The sequence below is a fragment of the Dreissena polymorpha genome, chromosome 8, assembly GCF_020536995.1.
Source record: "Dreissena polymorpha isolate Duluth1 chromosome 8, UMN_Dpol_1.0, whole genome shotgun sequence".
NCBI classification, from domain to species: Eukaryota; Metazoa; Mollusca; class Bivalvia; order Myida; family Dreissenidae; genus Dreissena; species Dreissena polymorpha.
This window is the reverse complement of record NC_068362.1, coordinates 84,734,668-84,752,907: the sequence shown is the minus strand read 5'-3', so window position 1 is coordinate 84,752,907 and position 18,240 is coordinate 84,734,668. Positions and strand designations below refer to the sequence as shown.

General features: G+C 34.4%; 2 protein-coding genes across 4 annotated transcripts in view; one reads left to right on the top strand and one right to left on the bottom strand.

Moving 5' to 3' along the window:
- LOC127841195 (bifunctional polynucleotide phosphatase/kinase-like) overlaps positions 1-18,240 on the top strand; it is a 155,569-nt gene that overhangs the window by 31,533 nt on the left and 105,796 nt on the right. The window lies entirely within an intron of this gene.
- The window catches only part of LOC127841194 (heat shock 70 kDa protein 12A-like), a 95,655-nt gene that overhangs the window by 11,419 nt on the left and 65,996 nt on the right, over positions 1-18,240 (bottom strand). Inside the window, exons 3-9 of one of the 2 annotated variants that reach the window (XM_052369861.1) lie at positions 8,959-9,107; positions 8,778-8,857; positions 8,010-8,148; positions 7,170-7,320; positions 6,675-6,809; positions 6,267-6,475; positions 1,909-5,995 (exon numbers count right to left, since the gene is read on the bottom strand). In XM_052369861.1, the coding sequence (XP_052225821.1) occupies positions 5,546-5,995; positions 6,267-6,475; positions 6,675-6,809; positions 7,170-7,320; positions 8,010-8,148; positions 8,778-8,857; positions 8,959-9,107 (1,313 nt within the window). In that variant the 3' untranslated portion in view covers positions 1,909-5,545. Of the gene's footprint in view, positions 1-1,908; positions 5,996-6,266; positions 6,476-6,674; positions 6,810-7,169; positions 7,321-8,009; positions 8,149-8,777; positions 8,858-8,958; positions 9,108-18,240 lie in introns of those variants that run through there. The other variant, XM_052369860.1, reaches the window with a different exon arrangement.

Below are 18,240 nucleotides of genomic sequence, written 5' to 3'. Positions count from 1 at the left end.
TGCTTGTTGCTACCTAATAACCGTTTGAAATACTTACTTTGTCATCATATATTAACAAGATAAATAACACGAGGAATTATTGTATATCGCTTACGCCACGTAACTCAACGCAGAATTCTACTGGTTCTGAGAATTGCACTTATAGTTTGTTACGTCACCCGTTTAGAAAGCAATTGTTTTCGACTAGTTGGTAATGGACCGTTTTATTTTCGTACAATCATCTATCGAAGTAAAAAGAAAAAATACCGGTAAATGCTGTTACACATTCGAAGTTTCGTTTTCACTCTCAACTTCAAACACGAGGACCGCCTGTTTCGGAAATGAAATTTTATCGGAAATAATCGGACATATTCAGCCCAAATAGGACACATATGCAGCCCATGTTAGACCCATATAGGACACATATGCAGCCCATGGTAGACCAATATAGGACACATATGCAACCCATGTTAGACCCATATTGGACACATACGCAACCCAGGTAAGACCCATATAGGACACATTTGCAGCCGATGTTGAACTCACATAGGACACATATGCAGCCCATGTAAGACCAATAAAGGGCACACAAGAAGCCATTTTTACACTTATAAAGGACAACTATGAAGCCCATATAAAATCCATATTGGAAACTTTATGTTAGACTCACAAAGGACATATATGCAGCCCCTGTTAGACCCATATAGGAAACATATGCAGCCCATGTTAGACCCATATAGGAACAATGCAGACCATGTTAAACCCATATAGGAAACATAATTATGCAGCCCATGTTAGACCCATATAGGAACAATGCAGCCCATGTTAGACACATATAGGAAATTTTATCGGAAAAATTCGGACATATTCAGCCGATAAAAGTCCCGAATATGACACATGTGCAGCCCATGTTAGACCCATACAGGAAACATATGAGCCCATGTTAGACCCATATAGGAAACATATGCAGCCCACGTAAGACCCATATAGGACACATAAAAAGCCCAAATAAGACCCATATAGGAAACATATGCAGACCATGTTAAACTCATATAGGACACATATGCAGCCCATGTAATACTTATATAGGAAACGTATGCAGCCCATGTAAGACTCATATAGGACACATATGCAGCCCATATTAGACTCATAACGGACATATACGCAGCCTATGTTAAACCCATATACGAAACATATGCAGCCCATGTTAAACTCATATAGTAAACATATGCAGCCTATGTTAAAATCATATAGTACACATATGCAGCCCATGTTAAACTCATATAGGGCAAATATGAACCCATGTTAGACCCATGAAGGATACATATGCAGCATATGTAAAACTGATATAGGACACTTATGCAACCCATATAAGACCCATAACGGACACATATTCAGCCCATACAAGACCCATTAGGGCACATATGCAGCCTATATAAGACCCATAACGGACACAGATGCAGCCTATATAAGAGCCATAGCGGACACATGCAGCCCATATAAGACTCATGTAGGACATAAAAGCAGCCACTGCTAGGCGTATAAATAAATATTTGAAACCCATGTTAGACTCAAATAGAACATATTGCAGCAGATATAAGAACCATATTGGACACATATGCAGCCCACTTAAAACCCAAAATAGGATACATATATAGCCGATATAAATTCCTTATAGGATACATTTAACAAATACTCTGGCGCAAGCCATGGACTGGAGTAATATATATCTTTGTCCCATAGTTAACACAGTACAATATAATACAGAATACATTTAAAACCGACTTATGAATGCATACACATCTGCATTGAGTAAACAATAACGTAGTATAAATTAAAATAAAGTACAAGTTTTACTTTTTTTAACTGTTATTGTCAACGTTTATGATACCAAGTTCACAATTTGCAGTAAACAAAATGCAGATCGAAAACCAGTTGAAATCACGTTTATCAGATTAATCATCATTTTGATAACGAAAAAAGAAAACGATCCATTAAAGTCTCTTATAAGAGTGTGTACACTTTGATCTACAATATATAGACAAAATTAGTCATATCCGAAATAGCTTCCAGAAACACAGGTGTGCAATATATCACAGATAATGAAGAAACAATTATAGATGAATCGATTAATACTGCATTTGTAGAATATACACGTACTTATCGTTTTATTAGCTCCAGTATATGAGAGTAAAATATTCAACAATGTCTTTAACCAAAGGAAATAAAACATCAACAAAAAACTCACGTGATATAATAGCTAATAAGACGCACACATTAAAAGGTCGTATTCAAAGCTATTCAGGCGAATATTTCGGTTGCGTACAAGCAAATATCGAACATAGAGGTTAATATAGAATACACTTGCTAAATACACATTTTATTGAAATTAAAAAAGACTAATTTCTTTATTTGAATGGCTTTTTATGTTTCTATAAAGCGAGTTCAAGATATTCATATATTAAAACAGTGAACATCATGTGTCATTAGTGGCTCTTGGGTTTAGTCGTATGATTGTCGTTTAGGTGGAGAGGTCCCGGGTTCAATTCCGGGACCAGCTAAGTTTAAAAAAATCCCAAATCATAACACATTTAATAGTAAGAGTTCAATGCATAATTACAATGAACATGAAATTGATAGTCAGTATTAATGAATACCACATATCTTGGGTAACATGGATATTGAGACCAAGAAATATTCCAAAATAATCAAAAAAAAAATACAGTGACATGTAATGAAGGCGATGATAAAAATATTACTAATTTTAACTACCAATAGAAGCAATTTCAAGGCAACAGCGGTTTATATAACAACAGTTCATGCAAAAACCATCACGCTACATTTTTTACTGTAAAATCAAATCATCTCAAATAATACTGAAAATTCAAAGCAACAAGCAAACAAAAGGTTCACGCTTAATTACTATATCACTACACTAAGATAGCGTTACCTCATACATCATGATGGCTATCTGCGTTATATCTAATAAAACACATTATAATGCACAGCAGTTTTAATTTAAAAAAAATATATATAAAATAGCCAAAACTGTACGAAGTTATAAATGAATTAAGAAATAACATGAAAATAAGTTATGCTTATGCAAACAGTAGAAATATTTGGCATAAATGGAATTTCTGTACAGATGCAAGCGCTTTTATAACTGGGAAATGTATAAATATGGAAGTTAGAAACAATCGGGATGGGGTTTTTAAAGTGCAAACAGTAACACATTTAAGCCTTCAAGCATTGTTATTGACCAAACGCACGCAGATACAAATGGACTTTACCGAAGACTTAGAGGCTATATGTAGGTAAAACGAATCACGATTGAATTTGGTTGAGTGAATAAAGATAAACACGCAAAGGTAGTACAGATCAGTATCGATTCGTTGTTTGTAAATACAGTTATGCTTAATGATAGTTTATTGAAACTATATTTAAACACGCGATAAAGATTGGTCTACCTGTTCTGCCAGGAATATTATGGTATTGTAATTTAAGCAAACACTATTATCTTTGATTACAAACATATTAATATGATCTCATTTCTGTGTTAAACCATATATGTAAAAACATGAGTTGTTAAAGTAATATTACAGATTTTATAATTATAATAATATTATAAGAAATATGTATTACTAGCGATGAAAGTATATAATAACAATTAAAATACATACTAATATTACATATAAAACATAATGAATATTGTACTTTGTAAACATCTGTATACTGTAAATCACCGAGGGATCTGTAGTATTCATATCTTCTAAGGTATGATGCGCAGACCTTTCTAAGCAAATACGAGGTGTAGTAGAAACGGTTTTTGTTTCATTTCATCGTGTCTTAGAAATTCATATGCATTCTTGTTATTAATATTCGATTTAAACTGCGCTGTGGAGTGGTAAATTGTTATTTTACAATTAAGCACAAAACACCGGTTAAACCCACAATGACTTCCAAGGCGGTGACCGCAGGCTTATTCCAGTTATTATATTGACTATACAATAATATATCGTCTGGAAAATAAACTTAATCAGTCGGTGAAAAAAGCATAATTAATAGTTTCACAGTGTCCGAAATCCTTTATTAATTTTTGATGGACTGGATGAACACGTTTATTATTTATTAGTATGCATAAACGATTTCATTGTTACGATTTCATTTTGTTATTCTTAAAAAAAATTAATGTTTTAGAGATGCAATTCGACAATAAGAATTTCTGTTTAGACATTCAAAATTGCCAACCCCCTTATCTTTTCCCCCATCGTTTCTGAATCATTTGGTAAAAAAATTCGCGCTAATGAACATCAATGGTGATATAATATTTGGTATAAATGTTCACATACATGCCGTATTTAAATGCATGCATGGTAGTTATTGATGGGTTGCATTTGGAATAAGGAAATTACAAGCTCACACGTTTTGTTATGCCCCAAACCCCTCGGAAAACTGGAACAAATACCAAGCTTTGGCAAAGTCATTTTCAAAAATAAATTAAAATAGCTTCGAACAAAGAAATTTTTGTGTTGCATCATGGATTAAAAATTGAAATAATATTTAAGTGTCACCACAAACATATTACGTTCCAGCTTCAACTGCGAGCACACCAACGCTTTCCTCAAATGAATATGCCATAACCATGCGACAGTTGACAATTTAAAATAATGCATTAAATTATGAAACATAACTAATTGGTTATAAAAATAATCATAATATGATTATTAGTCTCATTGACATGGGGAACATCATTTGTTAACGACAACAATCGTTCTCTAAATAGTTTATATAACTGAATTTATATTGCTCACCTAAGCAATTATTTTGAGAATAACATATTTTCAATATATAATAGTCATATTGTGCAAACAAATTCAAAAGTATGTTTAAATAATGGAAAGTACATAATCAACTCATAGTGTAACAAACAACATGTTTAAATTGAACAGTAAAAGATCAGCAAGGAATTAAATACCCAGACCGTGTATCAGACAGAAAAATGTCGACAAGGTGAAATAAAGGGACGTTTTCACACTTTTAATTCTTTTGTTTTCAATGTATTTTGCTATGTCTATGATTTGGAAAAGTCTAAAATTATAAAATAATAAAAAGAGGATAAAAACGTTAATTTCCTTGGATTTATATAATTATTAATGTCAACACCACAGGTGTTAAGCGTGTGGCTCTGATATTATTTAGCAAAAATGTGAAGATTTCATACTTGAATCAGGTTAGACGAGGTACGAGAAGGTCATGTGATTCCAATAATTGACGTTTTGATAATCTGCACACACCGTAAATTCAGTTACAGCAAAAAGTCGACAACCGTTCTTGTAATTCGACCTGTGGCCTCTTCTTCGCCTTCAACCTTTATTTCTGTGCCACCGAAATATAATCTAAAAGTTACCCACCTGTTTTCACCGCTTCCAGAAAGCGGAATTCTTAAACATCCTACCTTCCTGCATCCCTCATCTGTGACGTATTGAACAGTTTTGTTAGTTGTAGTATATATCAGAAACGTCATGCCAGTTTGATCTAAGTAATTTGTACGATACCTTTTTTCGGCCTATTTTTCACCCACAATTAGTTTTTGGTCAGACGATACCAAGATTGAAAATATATCCTCACACGCGTCACCAAGACCTGTTTTTATAAGCTTTTCTATAGGATGTTTGTCCTTATCGAAAGATACACAGCTACTTACGCCGTATGTATACTTGGACACTCTTTCAGTGATGGAGGTCGGTAAATGCCCAAATATGACAGCTCCCTTTAGAACAGCAAGACCGGCGTCAGTTGGAACAATGATTTCCAGTCGTGGAAATTTCTCCCGCATTGTCTCCGCCAGCAATGGGGACTCTGAGTAACCTCCAACCATTAGGATGGCTCCCGCTTTGGACGGCTCGCCTTCTCTAAGTAATGTTTTCATGTGGTGAACGATTGCATTAATCGATTCCGTAAAGAAAGACCGGAATATGTTAAAGTCCAATCTAAACTTGTCACTGGCCAGTGTAACCTACAATATAACATTGATATTAGTAAGATGATAACATGGTATCTAAAGGGTAAGTACATACATTGACATTTAATTTAATATCTTAATCACAATGCGCATTATTCATAAAGGTTTGTCTTATCATGACTTATTAGTGATCATTATATAAAAATAGAGTAAGAGAAGTCTACTTTAGAATGATTTTGAATCGTGATGTTTTTTGTTTATAAAATATAATTTACGATGTATGCAATATGTGCGTGAATCATAAACGATTAACAAAAATGTGTGCCTTATTTGCGTAACGCGAAGACTGTACAATCTTTGTCATCGATAGACCCTTGCATTCGTCTACAAGCTCTATGAGGACTAGCGGCAATTTGATCGTAACAAGTCCTTCGCTTGACGAATTTGTTGCGCGCTTTTTAATTTCAAAATCACGGAGAAGGTCTAGGAAGTCTTCCATGTGATCGTCCTTGAAACGTTGGAGGACGTCTTTGCCTAAACATTTGCATATAAAATATACATTTCGTTCATTTCTGCCTTAATTTAGTATATGATTTGCGGCATGCATATTTACGGTAGAGAACAAGAATAACTTTATGTATATCAAAGTCTACTGTATTACATACATAAACAAGAGTTGATTTGAAGGTAACACGCTACTATTTTAAAATACAAAATGTTGATTTATTCATACCTATCAAGTCTGCCAAAAAGTCCAAAAAGGCCTTATCAACCATTGTACCACCCCAAGCTCCACCAGTGGCCTTGAAGAGTTCTTTTAGTTTTCCTCCGAAACATACTTCATGCACGGTGATATCTATCGTACCTCCTGCAAATACCCAAAATTGAAGTTTGAATGAAACACCAGTACTTTTTATTGTAACTATGTTTTGCCAAAAGCAAAATTTCCATTCATGTATTGTTCACCGTTTTAGGTCCGTTGCGCAACTTAATTTAAAACAGCGGGCGACTGCATAGCACAATGCTAACAAAGTTAGACTTAACATACCCATTAAGGAGAAAATCTTAAGCAAGAACGGGTTTTTATGGACAAGACCAGCTGTACCTCGTCAAACTCTACTTGTAAACTCCTTAAGCATGGTCTGAGTGCGTTTTTCTTCTAAAGCAACTCTTGAAATAAATTTCCAGCATACACCATAATCAACAAACACATTTTACATTTTCTTACCTCCTGCATCTAAAACCAGGTATTTACTGCCCGATTTGAAGGACGAAATACCACCTGCAGTGGCGTCAACTTGGACTTGAGCGTGTCTACAATAAATAGACGCCGCCTCGGGTTCTAAGGCAATTAATAACTGTTCACAGGGTATGCCAGCCTGCAAAAATACAAACACCAATACTAAACATGATTAGTCAGGTATATATGGGTCCCTTTCATAGCCGATATTCTATCCTATGTTTTACCGAGCCTAACGACACGAGTATCGTGAACATTTCTGCATTGAAACGTACCTTAAAAGTAAAGGCAGATCATGTAATGAAATGAGAAGTCCATAATAAAGACACACAGCCTGAAGTTATTACCAGAAATTCATATGATACTACCGATAAAACTAATTAAGATGTGAATATAGGAATCAGATATGAATATTTAGACAATTTCAGAACACTTTAAACAACGTTAGCACTAAGTGCGCCAAGGAAGTCTGAATTCGCACAACTTCCATACAATAACTGATGCGCATTGAAATAAAATGGCTTCCTATATCTTGTTTTAATTTGTTCTAATATTAATGGTTAAGAACAACGATTAGGCATTTAGGTATGCAATATAAATACAAAAGTCGAAAAACAAAACACCTGACATTTGCTTGAAAGCATGTCTTGGTTCTCTTTAATATGGCTTTGATAAAGTACTTGTTACCTCTGTTTACAGTCACCATATTCCCTTCTTAAATATTGAAAAAAAGAAATATGAGTACGCAAAAAAATCGTTATAATATTTTCTTAATTATACATATTAATGCATGAAACAAATTGCGTATTTAAATTGGTAACAGTGTACCTCTTGAGCGGCAAGACGCATAAACTGTTTTGCTGAATCATCCCAGATAGCAGGTACAGTGAGCACCCAATAGATGTCTTCCAGATTCAGTCCGCTAACCTGTTGATTTGACATACTACTCAAGTCATCGATCATGTACCTGTAAAAATAATATAGAGTTGTAGATTTCACATTTATTTTTTAAAAGGCTTTTTTTGCCTAGTTAGAAGCTATCAAGACCACAAATATAGATTTTATCACAACGGTTAGCATGAAGATATTAGCGTCTATGATTCCAGTTTACTTCCATGACACAACGGTGTCAAAATAAAATAAAAAGAACATGTGATATAAATAGTTATTTTATTATTATATATTCAACTAAGGTTTTCGCATTTCTAAAAAGGGAGCTAAAGAACCCACAATGCAATTATTAATAATTTCCGGACACTGATATTTGATTATTGAAATATATTTAATAATTTGGTACAAAGGACCGTAAATCTTTCAAAGGGACATTCCTTTTGAAAAAGATGTCTACTACAAACAACAATCGAAGCATACGACCGTAAGTGTGCACGGACAATGTCTTAACTATATTATCGCGCCTTTCGCATTGCCTGTTGTGTTTTAATCAATGTAAAACTCTTGCAGGCGAGACATAATGTATGCGGTAAAAAGGCAACAAACACATTTTGGTTTTGTTGTCATATTTTTATGCGTGTAAATATATCGAGTACGTGAATATTTTAGGGGCATTGGTTTTAATTACTATTTTACTTTATTTACCTTATTGACAAGGAGAACACGGTAAGAGCTGGTAGGCTTTTACCACTTTCATCGTCCAACATCGTGTCTTTGTGTATTGGCTATAAAAAATAATCGTATTGCGTTTGATATGATTACAACCAATCTGGTATTTGTGTTTAAATGCCATATAAAGCGTATATAAAAAATGCAATAAATTTACCTTGTTCCAAAGCTTCATTTTGAATTTTTTGAAGTAGTACCACTTTTTGTGCTCTCCGGTCTGACTAAGCTGGCTATAACGCGTCTCGGCATCAAAACCAAACCTCTCCAAGGTTTTTCCATCCGGTTTGATTAACACGCACGTTGGGCCTATATATCATAATTAATTAAATTAATCTTAATCGTTTGCAAAATAAATATAAAGTAGACATGTTTTGTAGTAGTATTAACGTGTTTGAAAAAAATGTTGACATTAAATAGTGTGAAGTCATTTTCTGCTTATAATATAATACACGATTTCACTTGTTATTTCTGACATCAGGAATCTTTTCGGTCCATTATAAATTCCACAGATCCATATTTTTACAAAATAAAAAAAATGAATGTAAATTTACTTGAAAATTATCTCAAAAACAAATTACTGTAAATATGAATACTTGTATGTGAGTCGATTTTTTGTTTGGACCAATCTGTTAGTGCGCGTTAGATGTATTGTTTGTATTGCCATTTATCAGAGATTTGAATTCTTTATTTTAGCATCACAAAAAAGCATTCAAAACGCATTGTAATTTAAAATAGACTGAAGAAAATTGTGCCATGGAAATGAGAACGTTATTTAACTGTGCTTTAATTAGATTTAAGAAGAATTGTGCGCTGTGTAAAAGTAAAATATATTTTCTCCTTATTACTATGCATATCAGTAACAATTAAATATAAAATACACTCAAAGGATAGTTCCAAAAGCACCAGCAGTACTGAAACCTAATTATTATCATATGCCGTTTTGTATTGAGTAAAGAACCAAATGCAAAACAGTGAGCCACGGAGTCAATGCACTACACAAGACATTAGCGACTACAAGATATTTTTATTACTGGTAATTTTTATTTATATACACACGCGTTACTTTAAAGACGTAAAACTGACGGATTTTGTGCCCAAAACAATCTATCAAAGATCATTAATCACCCAACGCATTGTACAGAACATTCGACAACTGTGATTGACTACATATTCGTTAGTAATCCCGATTGAATCATTTCAGCTGGTACTGGCGAACCGTTTTTTAACCATAACATATGTTTAAACTGTCCAGGTTTTGGTATAGTTAAACACAATAAACCTGTTTGCAAAACATTTAGTAAACATATATGGCGTTATGACCAAATTGACGATGACAAATTGCAAACATTAATCGCAGGCGTACTATTGGAACCGCTAGTAGCTGAGGATATTAAAGGGATCTTTTCACGCATTAAATAAAAGAAACACATTGTTAAATGTAAGTTCATCCTCTTAAATAATGAAACTTAAACATTCTGAACTAACACAATTTATTTGATTAAAATATTCAAATGTTATATTTGTTTATAGTAAAGACCAGGTATACCGTATGTACTTTGCTACACACCGTATGTGCTGAAATAATATATTATATGTAGTACTGTACTTGATTGTATACCGTATGTACTAAAACTATGTATTATATGATTAACGTGACATGAATCTAAATCATGATTAGTTTTTTTTTGTTATACTGACGATGTACATTGTGCAAGTCAAAATAAACATATGTTCTGTTCTGTTCTGTTCTGATCTTTTCACGGTTTGGTAAATTGACAAAATTGAAAAAAGTTGTTTCAGATTCGCAAATTTTCGGTTTGGTTATGATATTTGTGAGGAAACAGTATTACTGAACATTTGCCATGGTCTAATATAGCCATTATATGCATCTTTTGACGATTTAAAAAACCTAAAACTTATAAAGCGTTGCAACGCGAAACGATTGAATAATTTGGAGAGTTCTGTTGTTGTCGTTTAAATTTGTGAAACTACGAAGATTGCTTATATAGCGTATAAAATACACTTCTTATGTATGCTTGGCAGGATAGCTCAGTTGGCTAATGCGTTTTTACTTCAGGAATCCGGGGGTCACTGGTTCGAGCCTTGCTGCAGGCTCCTTTTTTCCTTTTTTAAATTTTATTGTTGATTCTTTACTGGAGCTTTTAAAATTTAATGTTTACATTTATCAATATAAAGCATTTAATGACAAACTTCAAAACATGACAAAATCTGTGAAAAGGCCCCTTTAATATATGCCACAACATTTCAGGCACGCTATATATGATGCTACTTTGAAGTCAATTCCGAATAAAAATGTTTGTATAAGAACAGGTGATGCCACGTGGATAAATCATGTAATTAATTCCAAAATACGTTAACCAAAACTGTTGTGTTACAAAGCCAAAATTTCTAACTCCGGTACTCATTGGGTTCATTTTCGAAATGTTCGTAATCAAGTAGTTTCTCTTGTCCGAGATGCCAAAACACTAAATTTTGAAAACCTTAGCAACAAATTAAAATCATCTAATGTCAATTCAATAGATTGGTGGAAACTCTTCCGAAATTGTATTTATCATACAACATTAGTATCACTATGTGACGATAGAACGAACGATCTTGTCACTGATGAAACAGATAAGGCAAATATATGCGCAATGAAAACTTTGCATTTCAATCTCATATTAACGAAAATAATCATGAACTTCCATCAAGCAATAACGCGTGTGTACATACTATACTTTATATTACTATAACGCCAAATGAAGTATTATACCTGATGGAATTGACAATCGAATTTTACGCGAATGAATGGAATTATTAGTACTCCGCGTTATATTGTATAGCGAATACCTTTGTCCTGTCAGACACGAGAAAACAACCCGGTTTTGCAAGTTTGATTGTGTAGGGCTATTTATAGAAATAAATAGCGTTCGACTTTAGTTCTAGCGAAGTCGTCAACGTGGCATATTCGTGCACTCAACATTGACTAACACACTAGTTTATTATATAATATTGATGATGAAAAGTTGAAGTCGACATTAGCAGAACACAGGGCATCGACGCTTCAAGATTCGGAAGGCATCATGGAAAAGATAGGTGCTATAACAAACGTTAATCTGTAAAAATCCGTTAAATTGATTCTAGTATCGAGTGTAACGAAGAAGAAACGATGTATACTTCAAGCAAAATTAATTTAGCACTAGAGAAAGTCGATCAATTTACAACTTGAAATATTGATGGCACCTGACCGACAACTCGCGGAAAGTCATTATTGAAAGAAAGCTTATGTCGAACTTAATAACTGCTATTCTTTATGTTGTTGTATACATAAAATATGTATATGCTCAACTGTTTTTCGAGTCTGATGACTGTAAGTTATTTGCAGCAAAACTACAAGCAGAGGCGATGGCAAATGAAACGGCGGAAACATAAAAAGTAAAGCGGCGCGCGTAGCGGGCCATGCCGGAAGCCAACAGCGTCATCAAAGATCACAACCCAAGTATCTGAAACTCAATAACAATTGAGACACAAAGGATTTTTGTTTCACATGTGGCGAACCGGGTCATCGGAAAGGAGCAGCTGAATGTTCAGCAAACAGCTCGAATAGTAAGATAAGTTGTTTATATATAGAACCCCGTTATCACAACGATAAAACGATAGCGTACAGAAAGTTCTAAAAGTTGAACTTGATCAAAAGTATCCTAGTATAGTTCACCGGTAAGTTGACGGAAGGCCCACGCGGTCAAGTACCAAGAGGATACTGATAGTAAGTACATTTTCGATTTAGTAAATTGCGGTAATAAGTTTCATTTTACCGTCGGAAAACGGTAACGTACAGAAAGATATGTACGTCGCAATGGATCAAAAGGATCCACGTATACAACTGGATCAAAAAGATCATAGTATAGAAAATGAAACCGGAAGTTCATCGGTTAAAAGACTGAATGCCCAGGTGGCCAAGCTGCAGGAGGCTACAGATAGTTATTACAATTTAGATGTAGTCGATTCCGGTTATACGTTTCCTTCTTTGTTGCTTACGGTTAAGTACAGAAAGATCTAAAGGTAGACATGGATCAAACGTATCCTAGTATAGAAATTGATCAAAAGTCTATAAGTATAGAAATAGAACAAAAAGACCCTAGTACAGAAATTGATACCGGATGTTCGTCGATAAGTAGACTGAAAACCCACGTGGCATTCAACATGTTGTTAATACAACAGTCGTATTTAATAAGAATGTGAAGCCTCGATTTATTTGAGATTTTGTTTCTACGTTCGATATCAAAGGAGCGTATCATTACATTGATGCATTCACGGACCATAGAATATTTCTAGGTTTTTGATTTTAGCTAACATGAGATTAGCATGAAGTGTTATGTTTTATTAGCTTCTATTCGGCATTAAAACAGTCGATTATATGTTTTCTTAAACTCGGTAAAAGAAAAAGAGTTGTAGTATCAATCCTTACGACAAAAGGACTTAAAATAAGTATGCTTTTGGATGCTTGTATACATGACAGTGTAGAATAAGAAAAGCATTATATGCAAGTGACTCGATGAGTTGGATGTTAATTGGCCGAAGAAAAATGTATCGATATTCATAAAATCAGTTTGTCATAACTGAAAACAGAGTAGCTAGGCTAGAACATTTTTTGATTCGATGATCTATCAAATTCAACAAAAGAAAAAAAAAGTAATACCTATAAGATTCGTAACTAGTATTGTAGGGCAGATCATTTCCTTTCAGAGTACGATTGGACATACAGTTAGGTTGCTAACAAACATTTATACAATCGCATAAATGCCAGAGCTAGTTGGAAAGCTCCCGTTATTGTGGCAAAGCAAGCTATTACCGAGCTTATGTTCTGGAAAGAAAACGCTAGGCAATTAAATAGCACTGGAAAATATTTCAAACACAATCAAGTGTGTTTGTTTGATGTATTTGCTGATGCAAGTAGCACAGTTTATGGAGGTTTTATAGAAAGTTTTAGTTTTCATGTAGATAGGCAATATTATAGTCAAGTCTACGACTTTCATACAAATCAAAGAAAAAAAATTAAACCGCAATTTTTTAAATTCAATTAACGAACAGAGTAAAGGTACGGACGTATGGTCTATGAGAAGAGGTATGTTATCGCTCCCGGAAGTGAGCAGAATGAGTAAGCTATAATCCCCGGAAGTGGACTTAAACCCAGTAGATTGCTGCCGGAAGTGAGCAGAGAGAGTATGCTATGGTCCCCAAAAGTGGACATAGAGCCTATAATATGGTCCCCGAAAAGTGCCATAGAGCCCAGTAGATTGCTCCCGGAAGTGAGCAGAGAGAGTATGCTATGGTCCCCGGAAAGGGACATAGAGCCTATGCTATGGGCCCCGGAAGTGGACTTAGAGCCTAGTAGATTGCTCCCAGAAGTGAGCAGAAAGTGTATGCTTTGGTCCCCGGAAGTGGACACTGAGCCCAGTAGATCGCTCCCGGAAGTGAGCAGAAAAGGAATGCTATGGTCCCCGTAAGATGCCTCTCGGAAGTGAGCAAAAAACGAATGATTTGGTCCCCGGAAGTGGACAAAGACTCCATTACATGGCTGCCGCAAATGAGACATGGCGTATATGGTCCGCGAAAGAGGACGTTAAAGATATTAGACGGTTGTCAGAGATGGGGTGTAGATTATATGGTTAGTCGGAGGAAGGTGATTTTATTCCTTTTTGTATAAAGGATGATGATAATGCGGTAAAAGATGTATAAGTAATTGGCATTAGGTCTGATATAAAACGTACACGCAGCTCCACTTGGCGAAAAGCGGAAGCAGTTAACAGAATAGTTAAAACTTTTGGAAATGCTTTACAAAAATATCGTACATAAAAGTGTATTCAGACAATAAAAATATAAAATCAATATTTCCGAATGGTAGTCAAAAAAGGACATTCATGAAATAGCTTTAGATTTAAATATGTTTTGTGATCAAAATAATAAAACAATATGTCCGGAGTGTATTCCAAGAGCAAACGATAAAAGAGCGACTATTTAAGTAGATGTTTCGATTCAGAAGACTAGCAGATAAAACCATGTTATTTTATAGCATTAGATACCACATGGGGTAAACATTCAGTTGATAGATTCGCATCGCATTTAAATAATAAATGCAGAAGGTTTAATTCCCGATGGTGGGTTCCAAAACAGAGGCAGTGGATGCCTTAGTTCAATATTGGGGAAACATTGTAAACTGGTTAGTTCCACCACCTAGGTTGGAACCGAACTGCATCGCTAAGATTATATCGGAGAAAGCAAAAAATGCACCCTTGTTGTCCCAAAATGGGTCAGTTCGCCTTATTGGCCAAGCTGATTTTGTACGACGGCATATTAAGAGATTTTGTAAAAGATTGTAAAATGTGTGGTAGAGATTGTACGATTCCTGAAATGGGAAACAACGGTGGTTTTGGTAAAATCAACTGACTGTTCATGGCACGAACATATTGCACATATAAAGGACAAATCATGGAAATGGCTAATATTATGCGTCGACTTAAACATACTCTTGACAGGAAAGCGTTGGGAGTAATATACTGCTAATTTATAAGACCCATACTATAATATTATGATGTTGTATTTGACAATTCTGCCAATTTGATAAACATGATTGAGAAAAGAAATCAAACTAAAGCTCCGCGAATTGTATCGGGCTGTACCAAACTTGTCTCCATAGACGATATATATAAAGAAGTTGGGTGGGAGAAACTAAAGTAAGGCGCCGAAATCATTAACTTTTTCTCATGCACAAAATTACCAAAAAAAAACTTTCCCCGGCGTACCTTATATCTTTAGTTCCTGACACAGCCCAAAGCAACAGCTCGTATCCTTACAAATTTACGCAATAGAGCAAACATTAGAAATGTGACAGCTTGCACGACCTAATACTCAAACTCATTTGTACCCTCTGCAATAACAGAATGGAAAAATCTCCCACTAGAAACACGTAATGCTGATTCTCTTCACTCGTTTAAAATGCTACTTTCTAGCGATACTACTAAACCTAATTAAATGTACTACTATGGCGAAAGACGCCAACAAATGCTGCATTCTAGACTCAAAACTCGTTGACGTCAATTAAATCAAGACTTTTATATGTGCAATATTGTTCAGTCATCCTAATGTAGGTGTGGGGCCATTGAAACCGTATATCATTATTTTCTAGAATGCGACCGTTTGAGGCAACAACGAGACGTTCTGATCAATGCAATTACCCTTTTGGCACCTACATCTCTAAACACATTATTGTATGGAGACGAAAGTATTGTCTTTGAGAAAAACCCTTGTATTTTTGAAGCAGTTCACACGGATATTAAGCATAGTAAACGCTACGATACCTAGTTATCTGTCACATCAAAACATCGAAACACCAAAATAAAAAACAATCAAAAACAACAAAAAGCAACCTTTCAAACCTCAGTGGTCCACACTATATCGGAATGTTTCATTAGCTTCCTTCGATCCCGGTCTCACTGTCTTGTCTCGTTACTTATAATTGTATTACAGATTGTTGTTTTTTATACTATTTTTTTCTTTCTATACTTTTCTTCTCTTGTTTAAACAGCCTTAAAATGCCACCAATTGAATCGTAAAGTTACAATCCTGCAAAAACTATGAGCGGAGAAGAACTATACAAGACTTGATCTTTCGTTCTTATCCATTTTCGGAACATGTTGTAACTATGTATTAATACTTTGTATATAATATGCTTGTTCTTGAAATAAAATATGTTTAAACCAAACCTCTCAATGGTTTAAACACATTAGATAATACCAGTTATAATAGAATTTACCATTAATTAATGCTACATATTAACATGATACGGTATCGTTACGAATAATAAATGACTACTATGAAACAATACCCATACATGATCTTAAGATTTAAGTTATGAATGGATCTTGAGAAAAATATCTCAGGGCGTTGTGTCCGCATAATTCAACGGGACCAGTACGATAATGGCACGCACCCGGTTGCCATGATATTCAGTAATGTGTGTATCGATTGACATTCTCGAAGTTTTTCCGAGGGCTAAAATATAATTAAAATTGACAAGTAATTGAAATATAAGCTCACCAAACATGTGAACATGTGTCCTTAAATTTGATTGAATTTGATCAGACAATTTGTATTCATACAATGTGTCATGTACATGTTGATTGACTGAGCTATGTATTTATTGTATAATGGAAAATTATACGACTCTAATCATGTATTTCATTGAGTAAACTATATCATTTAATAAAGATTATAAACTTATATCAATGAGCCACTTAGTTTCAGTCACTTAAAACCGTATTATGTAAATATGTATGCCACTAAACATAACCACTATGCACTGCTACACATAAAGTTTACAGTAAACTCATTATGCTTCCAACAATAAATCACATCAGTGGGTCTTTGTTTGATCTTCACCATAGTTTTCCTATTTTGAACCAGCATGACATGATAAGTTTGTCTTTTCTGCTTAAGCAAAATTTAAAACCCTGTACAGGGTGAAATACCTTATCCAGGGTGCATGATCACGTGACTTTGTGGGAACCGGTTAAATGCTTTTTTTTCGAATAACTTTTTAAAACAATTTTTCTTAAGAATTTCAACCAGTGCATTAAAGACAGATTTTTATGCTGCTTATGGAAATGTGAAATACATCTGAATTACTTTATTTAATAAGCATGTGTTCTTGTTAAAAAGTATATGTGTACTGCATTCACGTATACGGTTATGCTTCAGGCAACGTTACATTTTATCACCGATTTCAGACGCATTCAAGGAGTTATTCTTATACCTTATGATATCGGCACTAACTGCAAGAAAAAACTGTCTATTATGCACTACATATTTTGGAAAATGAATTTTAATAAATTAAGATATTTGCAAAAATAAAGTTCTAAACGGTGTGCTTACATTCTGTCCAGCCCGTGTCTAAGCCCCGTTGATTATCTTGTTATCAGTAACTCAAATAATCCCGATGTTTAAACAAGATTTTATTGTGTTTGCACTTGTTTGAAAAGAATATTAGCAAACTGACAAAAGAATCGAGATAGATTTCGTTTGAATGACAGTACATAACCGCTTGTATTTTGGGGATTTGTAGTGTTATTCCATGTAAGTAAGCGGACAATTCTTCGCCACGGAGTAAACTATTGGCTACATTGAAGTGTCGTTATTCACAAAAAATAAGGCCATGCTAAATAAAGGTAAAGTTCCTTGACTTGACGTTTAAGAAACATATTTTTTTACGTTAAACTTGCAGTACTATTTAACAACTAAATACAAAACAATTAGAACACGTGTCTTTATTGTATTATTAATTTGAAACACATCTAACAAATTATTTCTGTAAACCTCAGTTGGATTCTACGAACAATTAACAACTGATACGCATATAGGCGACACGACAATTACACACCTA